Source organism: Carassius gibelio, chromosome B22, assembly GCF_023724105.1.
Source record: "Carassius gibelio isolate Cgi1373 ecotype wild population from Czech Republic chromosome B22, carGib1.2-hapl.c, whole genome shotgun sequence".
Classification (NCBI taxonomy): domain Eukaryota; kingdom Metazoa; phylum Chordata; class Actinopteri; order Cypriniformes; family Cyprinidae; genus Carassius; species Carassius gibelio.
In genome coordinates, this window is record NC_068417.1 from 31,203,940 (window position 1) to 31,219,454 (window position 15,515).

Below are 15,515 nucleotides of genomic sequence, written 5' to 3' on the forward strand. Positions count from 1 at the left end.
ATTGTTAAAAAAAACAAGTTAACAGACTTCATAGCTAGCGTTAATGAAGCAGTCAGGGGGATCTTTCTGCCACCACCTAAGCTCCGCCCACAGGAAAACGTCACAATAGGGCCTTTTGCGCCGCAGAAATCTTTTCAAGAAACTAATTCTGGAACTACCCACTTTTGGGAGTTTTAGTAACGGACTGCCTTTTTCGAGAACCAAATTAGCTCCTGCTCCAGGGCAGGATCTAACCAGCACAACTGGTACTAACCGTGACGTAAGTAGATATTGATTGGCCAGACGCATTTGAAAACGCCCTCATCAGCCATGATTTAAAGCGCTTTGTAACCTAGTGTAAAGTAAACATTGTGTCAACTTATTTCACAAGTATGATCAACAGCAATAAATATACGGACGCTGAAGTGCAGCACTTGTAGCGAATGTAGCACTGCCAGTTATCATTGAAGATTCTTAGTCTTAGATATTCCTCCTTGACTTCATTTGTATACGTTGACATTCCATGTCCATTATTGTGAAACACGACAAAAACACAACGGTGATCACAGCGTCCTCCGTTCTCCTATTGTTAATGTTAATCTTCTTTGTTAATGCTGTTGAACACCGTGCACAAATTACATCACTTTCAACCGGCTTACGTCACGTCCTAGTACACATGGTCATGTGAACGCAACCCTTTAAATGGTACTGGGAAATAGTTCTCGCAAAATCGTCCCAGTACTTTAGTACTGCACATTTAGTTTTAGCCCTAATGTTTAGCCCTAATTTTTCACTAACAGAAAAAGGGTCTATTGCGCACTTAACTTTCAGATAACATATAAGCTTTAAATAAAGCAATAAGCCCAAAGAAGCCGTTGTTTACACTTAATATATAACAGCTAAGAGGCGTTAGCTGTAATAAATGTACTGTAACCACAGGTTTTTCACTGCAAAACCCCCTTAACTGTTATAAATCCGCTGTAAACCACAGCTTCACAGGGCTTATTGGTTTTATTAAATGGTTATTCCATATACGCAGTAAAGTTTCACGGAATAAAACAGAACAAAAAAGTGCAATGATATAAATAAAAACAGTATTCTTCCACCATACAATGTAGAACCTCAGAAGCAGTTGAGGTTCAAACAAAGTGGTTGCCGAGCAACACACACAACAGTAAACAAAAGTGTATGGTTGTAGTGCAATTTACAACAGCTTCGAACGCGGCTCAGCCAATCAGAATCAAGGACCGGAACTATCCGTTTTATAATGTTAAAAACATGATTAGTTGTAAACAACTGCTCAGATGTTACTAATATCTAAAAAGTACAGTCATATGACCAGTCAAAATAACAGACTTGTGACCCTGATCTAAGTAAGAATCATTAAAAAGACCTCCAAAAAGAACCACCATTACTGACAGGAAATCCTCTGCCCTCTCATAAGCTATCAAAATGTGTGCCAACACAAATCCCTCACACTGACAGAGGCCAGTATGTTTTCGTACGAGCCACACGTTTGACTGTTGAGCGTGACGCTAACGGGTCACTTACCGGCATCAATTGAGATCCCAGAGACACACGATAGCCAGGAATTCCCAGAACACTCTGCTCTCTTTCTGAAACACGTACGTTCAGGAACGACATAGGACACAGAAATCTTACACCTTTTGCAGTAAATCGTGAAGTGTGAACAAAACAGGCTGAAAATGTGTTGTCAGCTGTTTTCGGAAGCCTTTTGGCAATACGTAGGCTACCCCAAAAGTGGTAAAACCAGTGGACCAGAAAGGACAACCGGTACTTTGTACTCACATCCAGTCATCCTGAGCAGGATTTATTACTAAACAAGTATTTCACATACAGTAATTGCCATTCTTAGCCAGTTGGCTATTCAAAAACAATCCTGAAACCTTAAGTTACTCAAGCCTTCAAACTTGTGTGATAGAAAAAAAAAAGAGAAGGTCTGTTATTTGTACTCAATTTAAACAACATATATTTGTGTTTACCTGTTTGTTCAGCATCACATCTGTAATGAATGTTTAATTAGTTTGTTGATATTAATATTGCTTGCTGAAATAGACGGAAACCGAATGTGTGCGCCCTCCTGCGGCAAACGAGGGAACTACTAGTGTCATTGAGTGACATTGTGACCAGGTCATTTTACGAATCACATTTTGGTGTGCATTCACATGCACAAGACTGAAGAGGTCAGAACCGCTATGACGGCGGCCATGAGGTCACTGTCTACAAAGGAAGAGAAAACGCCTTCGTCTGTGTGGACTACCAGCTATAAATAGTGAATTATGAGTTGAACAGAACAGTTTTATTTAAATACTGAACCGTAGGACTGAGTAATATTCCACCTTGTGTCTATGTGAGGACAGAAAATAACACCCAGAGTGGTCTGGCCTCTGCTCCAAAACCTCGCCACTTGCTAATAACAAGAATATTCTCACCATGTTTTTCGCTAGCATATAATATTAGCATTTGGTATTGTGATTGTGATATTTTATTTTAGAACAGGGATAAATAGGGTCATCTCTTCTTTTGAATTCCTGTGGTCTCATATGCCTTCAAGCTAATCTAACTTGTTTGACAGCTACATGGGATAAATACTGATTCTGGATTTCTCTGACAGTTTTTATCTTTTTGTTTTTTTGATTTTGTTTAGCTCGTCTTACTTTAATGCAAAACTAAAGAGCATCTGACACGGATTTGAATCAACGCAAAACAAAGAGGAAATAAATACCCAATGTGCGGGTATGTTTTTAATGAATTTACAATGAATTGCAGTTTATGTATCTTCTGCATTTCACAAATGTATTTTCTTGTAACTGCTTCCCCCTGGTGGAGATGCTCTCCTCACTTGGCTTAAAGAGAAATGAACTTCAAATGACATGGTTACTAACACTGGATTCTGGATCTCGTTTCAAAATCAATCAATCCATTTTAATTAGGTAAGGAAATGTATTTTATGTAACTCGTACATAAAATCTCCAAAATAAATTCAGACCCAACAGTCTACGCATCATTTCATCAATGTTTAACATACATCAACAGTATTAGTAAAAAAGCAATAAGCCAAACTCTTATTATTAGTGTGTTTACAGTACATTTATATTATTTTACAACAGAGCACATATCAGTCAGACATGGCAAAAACTGACGGCTGATAATGTGCTTGCTGTGCCAAACCTTAGCTGTCAAGTTTGTATAGATAGGCAACAATAATCGGACAGGCATTTCCAGCTCAAATGCTTTTAGTTTATTTAGTATGAACCGCAAATAAAATCAGGTGTTAACAAAGCTACTTATTGTTTTGTTGTTGATTATTGGAATGTGAGTCACTATTAGATTGGATTTCAAGCCGTTTTTAATCATCATTTGGGAAAAAGCATATTTTTGTATATCCTTAAAGGGGGGGGGGGGGGGCATGTGGGGGGAATGCACTCAGGCCATCCAAGATTATTTTTGGAACAGATCATTCGAACAGATTTGAATAAATTTAAGCATTACATCATTTGCTCACCAGTGTATCCTCTGCAGTGAATGGGTGCCGTCAAAATGAGAGTCTGAACAGCCGATAAAAACATCACAATAATCCACAAGTAATCCACACCAGTCCAGTGCATCAATTAACATCTTGCGGAGCGAAAAGCTTTGTGTTGACAAAAAACAAATCAAATTCTTCTCTTGTGAAAAGTCACCTTGTCTGAAACAGGAGAGAAATATGCATAGATTATGCCCTGTTTACAAGCGGAAAAATAAATAAATCCAAACTGGTCCTAACAGACATGCCAGTGGACTTTGATGTAAGAGGACAACAGGGAATTTTCCAATGGAGGAAGCGTCAGAAGTGACAGTTCAGAGCTAAAATGCCTTAATGATGGACTTGTTTCTTACAAACATGCATCTTTTCACTTTTATAAGATGTTAACTGATGGACTGGAGTGGTGTGGATTACTTGTGGATTATTGAGATGTTTTTATCAGCTGTTTTGGACTCTCATTCTGACGGCACCCATTCACTGCAAAGGATCCATTGGTGAGCAAGTGATGGAATGCTACTTTCTCCAAACCTGTTCTGATGAAGAAACAAACACATTTTGATCTTGGATGGCCTAAGGGTGAATAAATGAATTTCATTTTTGGGTGAACTCGAAATATATGTGAAAGTAATTATTGTGAACAGTACTAATAGCTTTAGGACAAGAAGGTCAGATTGCATAACCTGAGAAATGTGTCAACAGTCAGTCCTATAAAAAGTACAAATGTGAACAGAGTCCAAGAAGCTCATAAGAACATGTTTAGAGAACATAAAATGGAGTTGCTAATGCAATACTGGGTCAGGATACAACTGTACGAACGCCAAGACCATTCTTACTCAAAATATCTGACTCAAGATGATATTCCTCCTTGACTTCATTCATTTAATGAGCCTTCACTGCATGATGAACAGTACATCTTTGCTGAGGTCAAGACAACAGTCTCACCAAGGAGTTTTGAGGAAAGGAAAGGGTGGTTTGTACACTATATTGTATTTATTTAGATATTGTGACCTTTGGTGTATTATCATCATATGATGATTATTTAAAATCCACCGTACAGGGTCCCTGATCTTGGTACTTGTGGTGGTCAGACTCCGGGACTATATTCTGGCTAGACACCTTTGCTACATTCACATGTTGGACGAGGTTGTCAATGCCGAAGATGAAGAGAAGGTTGAAAACCATCATGCATTTGCAGATGTTCACCACTAACAGAGTAGGACTGCCTCCTCTTGACTTGCTGTGGCATGTGCATGAATATAAAAACTGCTTCGCTGCAGAAAGCTGTGTACTTAACAGTGTTAACTATTCACTTTTACCGGGTTAAGATTTGGTGCAATGCTGTGATACACAGTCCCACTACAGACAGAGCACATGCTGATCCAATGCAAGGCTTCAGAATATTGATAGTTGATATCATATGCCTAAAAAAAAAAAAGAAGACACCTATCCAATTTCGATCCAGATTATATCTTGATCTTGTTGTTAGAAAAGCTGTGTGTGAATAAAATGAAAATCTGAACACATTTTGAAGGAGAAAAAAATTAAGTGGTCAGTCACCAGTCAATGCAAGACATATATATTCACATAATATCTTAAAACATCAGCTTGAAGAAATCTAATCTCAAACCCGAGCACAACAGCCAGAGAGAAACTACTCAAAATCTTCTTCTTCATAGGAGTCCCTCGTGAGCTAAAGAATCAAAATTAATATATATATATTTTTGTATATATACATACATAAGCTATTTAATATACATTCTTTATTTACAAGTTATGCAAACAGAATCAAACCGTCGTGACTTTTAATATCAGTGTATTTAAATGTACCCCAGCGTATGGTCGTGGGAAATTTTTGGAAAGCTCGGGGCGGACCGTTGAGGGCGTTTCTAATGAGGAAGAACACATGAGCGGCTTACAGGATGTTCCAGGCAAATGTGGACAGCAGGAAGTACTGCAGCAGGGCTGTGATTGCTGTACAATGACCCTGATCATTCTTCTCCTGCACATCTGATGAAGGAATAACATTCTGCTCTGAAACAGATGACTTTGAGCTCTGGACCGGATTGTTGATCCCAAAAATGAACGAACTGATGTTCACCAAGAGCTTGGTTGAGTTAGCTCCTCTTTGTTTCCTGTAGAACTTAGGAAAAAATACGATTAACCAAACTAAAAAAAACATATACTTAGATTTTGCCTGTTCCATAAACCATTTCTATTGATTAGCATTAGTTTGCTAGACATTATGTAATAGAAATACTTGAAATGATCTTCCAAGAAATGTTGCCACAATAAATTAAAAAAAAAGTGTTTTCCAGTAAAAAATATTTTATTTTTCTGGTTAATAACTGACACATGCCTAAAATTAAAGTGCTGTACTATTTTGTCCAAATAAATAAAAAATTAAAAGTGAAATAATTTGGCTAACAGTAAACTTTAGCATCACAATTTTACATTGTATAGTATGAAAAATGTACATTCGTTGATTTGCTGAAGATAACATTTAACAGTGTTGTAAAATACTATTTTTAAAGAATGTTCAGTTTTCCAATATAGATAAGGTCTCAATATATTTGATACGCCTAGAAATAAAATAAAAGTATAAAATGACTATATAGAATTAAATCAGGTCCACTTCCATCAAGTATATTTATGACAATTAAAATTGCATACAGTTAGTGTTGGCGGTATGGTTATGTTCTGGGCAACACTCCACATGCCTGTCCATACAGCGATGCTTGGACAGAGCGGGGAGAGCAGCAAGACAAACCCCCCTGGGGTACAGAACAGAACCATTGGAAGCATATATAATTACAATTCACAATTACATGAGTTGTAAACAAAATGTGATAGAGACTGCTTCCAATGAAGACACTGTAAAGAAAGAACAAGTTAGATCAGATTACAGGTTCAGTTGGTGGAGTTGGGGTTGGAGGAGGGAGTTAATTGACTAACGTGGCCTGACTGAACTAACGCGATGCTCGATTGTATTCGAATTGCATTATTTAATTTTATCTTATACACTATTGGCAAAATGGGTTTTTCATAAATAAACAATGTATGGGGGAATATACTTAACATTACACGTTAAACGTTACGTTTATATTGCACTCCATTGGGATTATGTATTTTGACGCAGCCCTCTGTTCTTCATTCTTTATGCGCGAAATCCCAAAACAAACATGCAAATTGAAAACATAAAGTCACGTCGAGCTTTATTGTCATTCCACTACATGTGTGGAAAAACAGTGGAAGAAAATGTTGTGTCTCGCAGGAACACGGAGCTGCATAAATAAACATAATATAAACATACAACGCTAGTCTTAAGAACAATTTTTAGACCAACATAGCTAACTATCTGAAGTGGTAATCTAACTATACTGTGCATATACTATAAATAGTTGACTATACATACACATAACCTAAGACAGACTACACGTATACTTTACATAATAACTGTGCATGATATTGTGCAAAAGAGGTATTTAAGGTTAACAAGAAAGTAGTGCAGTATGATTTGTGGTGCATTCACAAGTAAACATTTGTTTTATCTTAATAAGTGCCTCTAACATGAACTGTTTATAAGAAAATGTCTGGTGCATATAGAGAGAAAGGAGTGTGTGTTTTTCTACAGGTGGTTTGTCCAGCCCACTCACTTGTGTAGTACACTCAGAATTGCACAATGTTTCCTTGAAACATTGAGTGTTTATACGAAAGTTCGGTGCATATAGAACAAAGAATGTTTTTCTACAAGTGGTTGGTCCAGCCCACTCAGAAATGCACAATGTTCTTGAGGTTTTTAAGACACCATGTGTGTGTGTATTGGACGGCCCATGTTTTCGCTTTGCAAAACTGAAAAGATTTTTTGGACTGGTTGGAAAAAAATGTGTGTGTGTGTGTGTGTGAGATGGTGATTTTAGTTAGCCATTAGATGGCGACAAGAGACTGTTTACGGGTCAGCAGTAAAGACTTTTAAATTGAAATTGAATTCCTTCAGTACTAGTTCTAAAGCGACGCTGTCAAACTGTTGTATAAATGCAATATCAAACTTGTAGATATGAGATATGGCTGTGTATTGGCACGCTGTGATTACCTACGCCCAGGGTAGGACTTAAAGGGACAGGGCCCCTGGGCTTAAGGTTATGTTTGGGCCCTATACCTACACTACAAATGTCCTCAAACAGAGCACCATTAGGGAGTAACACAGAATACACAAACATATGATTTGGGGTTCTTAAATAGTACAATTAATATGCAATATGTAAGGGCTATAGTTAAAGTTTAAATGTAATATTAAATGTTCATTATAATATAATAAACAAGGATGTGTTATCTCAGTTGAGAGATTAAAACCCTGAGGGGAAAAAATCCAGATGTTGGCTTATTAGTATAATAAAAAGTTATTGTCATATTTGTGTCCTCTTATGTCAGGTCCTCATTTAATCAATTAATTAAATCGAATAAAAAGACATGCTGGCTATTAACTATTAAATGAAATCACTATCAGCAAAATAAGATGCTTGGATGGATTGTGCATACATTTTAAGTTTAAATATAACTTTTTAATGTAGAAATATTAAATGATTGCACAAATTAAATAAGCTACTTTATTTATATATGTAAAAACAGCCACCAGTGGGTTGGATGAGTTAAATCAACCGATTTGTTTAAAAAGCTGATACATAACTTTGAAAATGACAAATGATAAAAACTAGTATGATATTGCTTATTTATATTAATATGAATACAAAAGTTTTTACAAAATCTGTAAATTATAATTAACTTGTTTTATTCAATTTTTTTACATCATTATAACATATTAATTTATTACAATTATGATTTTAAATATGTGTGTAGAATTGTTTTCATTATTATATATATATTTATTAAAATATTGAGGCAAGTATAATGAAAAAGAAATATGTGAATAAATAAATTACATATAATTCATTTTTCAGATATTTATTTATTTATGTTTGGCCAGTTATTTTGTGGTAACGACTGACTGTACGTTAATTCATATGTAGGTGTTTTATTGACTAATAACATGAGTGATTCATAAACTGTCATGTTATGTAATCATTACAAGATGATCATTTACCTCTGGCCTGATGGTACACTCCATGTTATAAAGCAAATCTTTTTTCTGTGAGGCTGGCAGACACCACCCTTCTCTTGGTATCGAGTTCACTCCGTAAATGTTTTGAGTTGAAAAAACAATCGTTTTCATAAAGCACCATTCCAACACTGGGATTTCTGTTCCCCGTGGGAAAAGGGAAGGAATAAGGTATTCAAAACTTTGACTATTATTTCTATCCCTCAAAATGAAAACAGAAACACAAACAGTACTCCAGTCTTTCTGGGAATCATTTTGCAGTTTGATATTTAACAGGAGATCAGTGGGACGTCCTGAAGAAGATACCATATTATCATCGTCTGCAACCAAACTGATTCTTTCAGGAGAATTCTCTGACACATAATAAAAATGATCATAATAATTATAATATATATATATACATACACACACACTATACTATACACAAAACATTGCACAAAACTATTTTTTTTTTTTTTTTTTAAGTTTTTATTTTATTTTTAAGTTATATACACACACACTCTCGTAAAAAATCATATCAGAATTTTTGGGTCTAAAACAACAACAAAGTAAATATTGGTGACTTTTTTTGTGTAATAACATTTAATATCCTATTTTTTCACAAGGAGAAAACTAAAACGTATTTGTGTCTAAATAAAAAATAATAATTTGCAAAAAAAAAAAAAAGGGCAGCAATTTTAACATAAAAAATGGATAATATCATAAAATAATTAAAAGTATTGTATATGGTATAATAAAAACATTAGATATTCAAAATTTTTATAAAAACTAATGATACTAAAATTACACTTGCAGACGACTTTTTGTCATCTAAATGAATGTGAATTGGTTCAAATTGTCAACCATTGTGCCCTATTAAATGTCAAAGATGTAAATACATACGTTGACTTTGCTTTCTAACACCTCCAGGTTCAAGCCACAGTCCAGAAGTTTAATTCCACCAAATGTTTGGAAAGGTGTAAAATACAAACACTGAGCCAAGGCCATAGGAGTACCAGCTACAGACGATATCAAAGACACACCAGACTGGTTAAACATGTTAACTTACGAAACACAAACCAAAGAAATTACATACCCAAGCTCAAATAATATTTTGATATCCATTTCTGACAGAAATTAAGTTAAATAACTGCATTTCCTTTCTTTTCCATTTTTTTTATTATTATGTTGTATAGTTTGTCAAAATAAAGGATACTTTTTTTACAGCCTAGTTCCTCCCATTAATGCTTATATAATGTTTTTGTACTCATTAATGTTTTATTTGTTATACTGCATACCACTGGCTGTTCCTTGAGGGCAAAGCTGTGTTGAATAACTAATCTGACTGATCATGGTGAGTTGGAAGGTCAAACTGGTGAGTGTTTCCTCTGAACAGGTATTGCCTGCAACAAAACCATTTTGGGAACCGTCATATTGGCAAGTCATCCTTGACCAAATCATAAAATGGTTTTACTTATATTACAAGCTAGAATTTCAGAGAACTCTTCAGCAATGCTTACCTGTAGGTTGACAAGTGGTTAAAAGCAGGTTAGGGCTGGAACTTGATGTTGACCAAGTGGTTGAGGCACTAAATATAGTGGTAGTATGGGCGTTAATGGCAGTGGACTTGGTAGTAGTGATAATGGCGGTGGTAGTAAAATTGGTGGTAGTGGTAATGGGGTGGTAGTTGAATAGTGGTAGAGTTAATAGGGGTGTTAGTAGAATTAATGGTAGTGGAAATAAGGGTGGATGTAGAATTGGTTGTAGTGGTAATAGGGGTGGTAGCTAAATTGTTGGTAGTGATGATGGAGGTGGTAGTACAATTGGTAGGTAGTAATCATACGGGTGGTAGTAGAATTGGTGGGAATAATAATAGGGATGGTAGTAAAATTGGTGGTAGTGGTAATAGGGTGGATGTAGAATTGGTGGTAGTGATGATGGTGGTGGTAATAGAATTGGTGGTAATAATAGGGGTGGTTGTGGAATTGGTGGTAGTGGTAATAGGGGTGGTTGTAGAATTGGTGGTAGTGATGATGGTGGTGGTAATAGAATTGGTGGTAATAATAGGGGTGGTTGTGGAATTGGTGGTAGTGGTAATAGGGGTGGTTGTAGAATTGGTGGTAGTGATGATGGTGGTGGTAATAGAATTGGTGGTAATAATAGGGGTGGTTGTGGAATTGGTGGTAGTGGTAATAGAGGTGGTAATTGAATTGGTGGTAGTGGTAATAGAGGTGGTAATTGAATTGGTGGTAGTGGTAATGGAGTGGAAGAAGAATTAGTGTTAATGATGGTGACGGTGGTAGTAGAATTGGTAGTAATAATAGGGGTGGTAGTAGAATTGGTGGGGGTGATAATAGGGATGGTAGTAGAATTGGTGGTAGTGGTAATAGGGGTGGAATTAAAATTGGGTTGGATTATCAAGTGTTGTTGTGTGTTGTAGTAGCACCTCAATTATAAATGCTGGTTAAACAGAAGAAAACAAAACCATTTAGAGCAGTGCTATTTTTAACCACTTTAAATAACAAAATATCTGACCCAACAGCTACACTCTTAAAAATAATGTTTTTTTGTTGTTGTTGTTGTTTGTTTTTTTTGTAATTGATTGTTCCATGAAAAGCTTAATCAATTATTTTTTCCTTTTCAAAAAATGTCCTTTATACTAGAAATAGAGACATCAGTAGTATTAGACTTCAGTCATCAAAAAAGATGCCATTAAACAAATTTTAAAAATATACTGTCTTTTTGTTGTTTGTACATTAATTTGAAGATTGAATGCAAAATTTATATTGAATAGATTTTTGTTGTAGTGTTAGAGATTTTCGAAGGTCTGGATGGGGGAGCTGAAAATGTGTAAAAGTATAGATTTAAATTAAAAAACATTATAACACCCGCCCTACATCTATTTTTCTGAAACTTAATCTGTAATAATCCCTTACCTGAAAGAAATATGAGCAGCAGCATAAAATGATTCAGCATCATCCCATTTATGATCCAGGTCTGGATCTCAGAAATATCTAGTTATGACAAATTTGGTAATATTTAGTATCCTATAAGTAGCTGTGCATGTGTTGGACATCTGTTAAAGATACTAGCTTGATTTTTGTTGTTGTTCTTGTAACTTGACTGTAAATACTGATCATACACTGAACACAGATGCTACCAACATTAAATGGTAATGATGGTTTAACGTTAAAAACGCACTGTGAGATTATTACTGACAGTGTTTTGGAATGGAAACAGAAATGTGCTACTCAAGAACGTCCATAGGAAAAGAATAAAGCTGAACAAGGTGCAAAGGTTTAACACGTTAATCTGTGTAAGCTAATAAAGCTTTAGAACCCGTGTATCCATGAGAGAGGATGCACGCCTAGAAACCTCAACATAAACTCTGCTCCCTTGTTGGCTACTCATGAACTGAACACTTGTGTACTGGTGAGACCTTAAAAAAATTAGAACAGTAGCCTATGTAATACAGTTTTAACATCTTAAACATACTTTTTATGAGTTTCTTATATTATTTTCCTTAAAGGAGTACTCTATGTTAAGTGTCTTAGTGATTCTGCTAAATAACTGACAACATCTATACGTTTACATATTATGACATCTTATAAAGAATTACAGAAAGCAAAAACAACTGGTAGATCATAATGTCAGCCCTTAAATTGTTCACCTAACAATTTAAATGTTATCATTTACTCACCCTCGTGTTGTTCCAAACCTGTAAGAATTTCTTTCTTCTGTTGAACACAAGATAAGATATTTGGAATAATTTGGTAACCAAAAAGTTGACAGTAACCGTTGACTTCCATACTATGGGAGTCGATGGCTACCATCAACTGTTTGGTTACCAACATTCTTCAAATTTTCTTCTTTTGTGTTCAATAGGAGAAACTCGTTTTTGGGTGAACCGTTGCTTTAAGCAATTCGCCAACCTTAGTTAATTATCTGCTGAGCATTCCTATTGAATAATAACCTTGGTTGTTTCATTCAGAGAAAGATTTTTCAATCTTTATATTAAGTCAAACCAGAGAATTAATCCAGAGCAAATGCAACTTTACCATCGATAAAGAGGTGAGGAATTCCAACAGCCATCTGGCAGTAATGTAAACATTTTTATTTACTTTTTTTTTAAATTCTTATTACTTTATACATTTTAGATTTGTTACATAGTATTGCAACCTCAAACAACACCATTAGTTGATTTCAGTCTATTTATTCGAAACAGACAAAAAAAAAAAAAAAAAAAAATCTGATCATTTTATTGAAAGCTGATTAGTGGAAAAGAGCAGAATACGTCATGTGCACTATCTTAGTAAATGGACTTTTGCTGTGGTTCTTCACACATCATCTGATTCCTCATCACTGGGGTTACATTTCCTAGATGTGCCTAGATCCCAATGAATTCCTTATGAATACAACTCGAGGGATCTGTTAAACAGCATGTTCAATTGTGGTGGAAAAACAGAAAGAGATTACAAAGCCAGCAGTTCAAACCTAAGCAGAAACGGACATCAGTGACGTCTTGATCTGGGCCAAGAGCCAGTGGATGAGAAGATTGACAACAAACATCCTTTAACGAATCTGATCTCCTCATAGGCTCAAAACACTTAAGTCAGGTAATCATAAAAGCGGATGTGATTGAAGGAGCCATCAGGAAGAGAAAATAAAGACACAAATAAGCAGCCGACAAACTATTGTTCTCCAGCAGTCTCTTATTTCTTCTTTTTATCTTGTGTGCTGGTGAACCAGGCGTCCAGCAGCTTTTTGCTGTAGTAGATCTGCCAGCCATGCACTTGAAGTGAAATAATTAAAACTAAGTACATTATAGAAACAGCAGAAAAACCAAAGATGAACCTATAAGCTTTGCCGTGCCGATAAAGCTGCTGAGCCACAGGGAACATCTCCATCCCTCCATAAAGAACAGGACCGACACAAAAAAGCCCAGCGCTGATCATTGAGATGACCAGATAACTGATGTTGTTTTTTGGCAAAGCCATGAAACTGAAGACCGTAGGTATGATGCTCAGAAGATACGTGTATTCCCATTGGTACGGAGAGGCCACCACTTTATGGGATACTAAGTTCAGCTGACTGACCACCACCTGTGCTGCTACAAGCAACCAGACCACAGCATGAGCAATGTTCAGCTTCTTGATCTCAGACTTCAGGGCCACACTGAGGGGATTAAGAAGGGTCAGTGCAACAGGATCACAGTTACTGCACTTTTTTTGTATTTTTAGGGGTTTGTTCCTCATATATATATATATATATATATATATACACCCCCTATCATGTCTTAATATATTGGATAACATGTTCTAGTTTTCATTCATTTATTGTTGCTTTCTTTTTTGTTTATTTTAAAGCATTTCACAACTTGGGTTGTACTACAAGTGCATTACGCCATGTTTTTTTTTTTCTAAAATAAAAAAGTGGATTTTCTTTTTATTCGTTATTATTATTATTATTATTATTATTATTATTATTCAAAGACTAAGTACTGCACCACCGAAATAAGCAATGTTGCTCACGGGACACTGTAAATACAAAACACAAATATAACGATTCATATTTTTACATTAACATCAACACACGTACCTCATCTGATAGTGTGACGCCACGCGCTCGCGGTGTTGAAAGTCACTTCCGTCTGTTCCTGTAGCGCGCGGTCCTGACCGTGATGCCATGGTAAACCTCCACAGTCGACAACCTGAGGTTAAAGTAAACTAGGTAAATTTTGAAGTTTTACAAGATGGAAACTGTGCCTACACTCGCGTTATGGTTTAAAAAGCGTATATGAGGCAAGTTATAGCCGACGCCTACGTTATAAACCGCGGGAAATCAGAAGAGTTATCCTTATACGAAATTTACGTCACAATTTACTCTCCCTCTGTTGTTCAAAAATAGGTTGACCTGCTCATTCTTTTTAATTGCATTTTTCCACAATGAAAGTGAATGGTGGCTGTGACTGTCATTCAAACATTTGTGTTTGCGAAAATACATTAATAATAATATATCGCTTAAAAAATAAAAGTAAAATTTACCACAGATTATTTTAAACTATTTCTACCATGATACTACAACATTTCTCGCTTGCATGCAAAATTTAAAATAGTTTCCGTAAATACTCTCCATTTTGTCTAAAATATCGATCCAATTTATACTAAAGCAGTGCAAAACCTCCATTTCCGCAATCGAATTTGCCTACTGTTTATCCTATTTTAGCTAAGCACAGACGTTTTTTCTTCTACTTCTTCTCTGTAGTTTTTGTTTGTTCACGACCTTGTACTGAACTGTAAAACAGGCGGTTATATATTCACCCATGCGTAGCACGATGTACCTGTTAGATATTATAATAACTATAGTTAATTATTACTTTACAAATAATTACTGACAATGCATTTTTTTTATTCTAATGCAATGAATGTTTATATCACAGTAATCACTCAATCCAACTTCTACTGCTTTTGTTAATGCTTCCTACCGGTATAGTGACAATATTATTTATACGAGGCACAATACACGTTCATTCACAGTCATAATCGGTGTTACAAAAAAGAAGACAGTATATATCATACTTTTGAACACCAATACTATTAACCTACCTTATTTGAACATGAACCAGCAAGCAAATTCATACACACAGTAGAAACGTGAGTAAAAGTATCTCTTCTTCTAAACGTGCGTTCGCCTGGACATAATGCAATATCGCCCTCACTGACGCGGAGTGGGAACAATGATTTGGAAAAGACTTTCTATATATTTTCATTAAGATGACTGATACATCGTATGAACATACTTGCTTATTAAATTATGCATTATGTTAATTAAATCATTATTAATCATTTGGCATTGCTGAGGTTTCCAGAAATTATACACTATTTAAAAGCAGCAGCT

The 15,515-nt window shown here is 35.6% G+C and overlaps 1 protein-coding gene across 1 annotated transcript; it reads right to left on the reverse strand.

Moving 5' to 3' along the window:
• Positions 1-12,717: 12,717 nt before the first annotated feature.
• jagn1b (jagunal homolog 1b) lies at positions 12,718-15,340 on the reverse strand. Its single transcript, XM_052590525.1, has 3 exons — positions 15,224-15,340; positions 14,217-14,328; positions 12,718-13,793 (listed from the first exon to the last, which is right to left on the reverse strand). The coding sequence occupies exons 2-3, from the start codon at positions 14,303-14,305 to the stop codon at positions 13,331-13,333; spliced, it is 552 nt and encodes a 183-aa protein (XP_052446485.1). The 5' UTR covers positions 14,306-14,328; positions 15,224-15,340; the 3' UTR covers positions 12,718-13,330.
• Between the last annotated feature and the right edge of the window lie 175 nt (positions 15,341-15,515).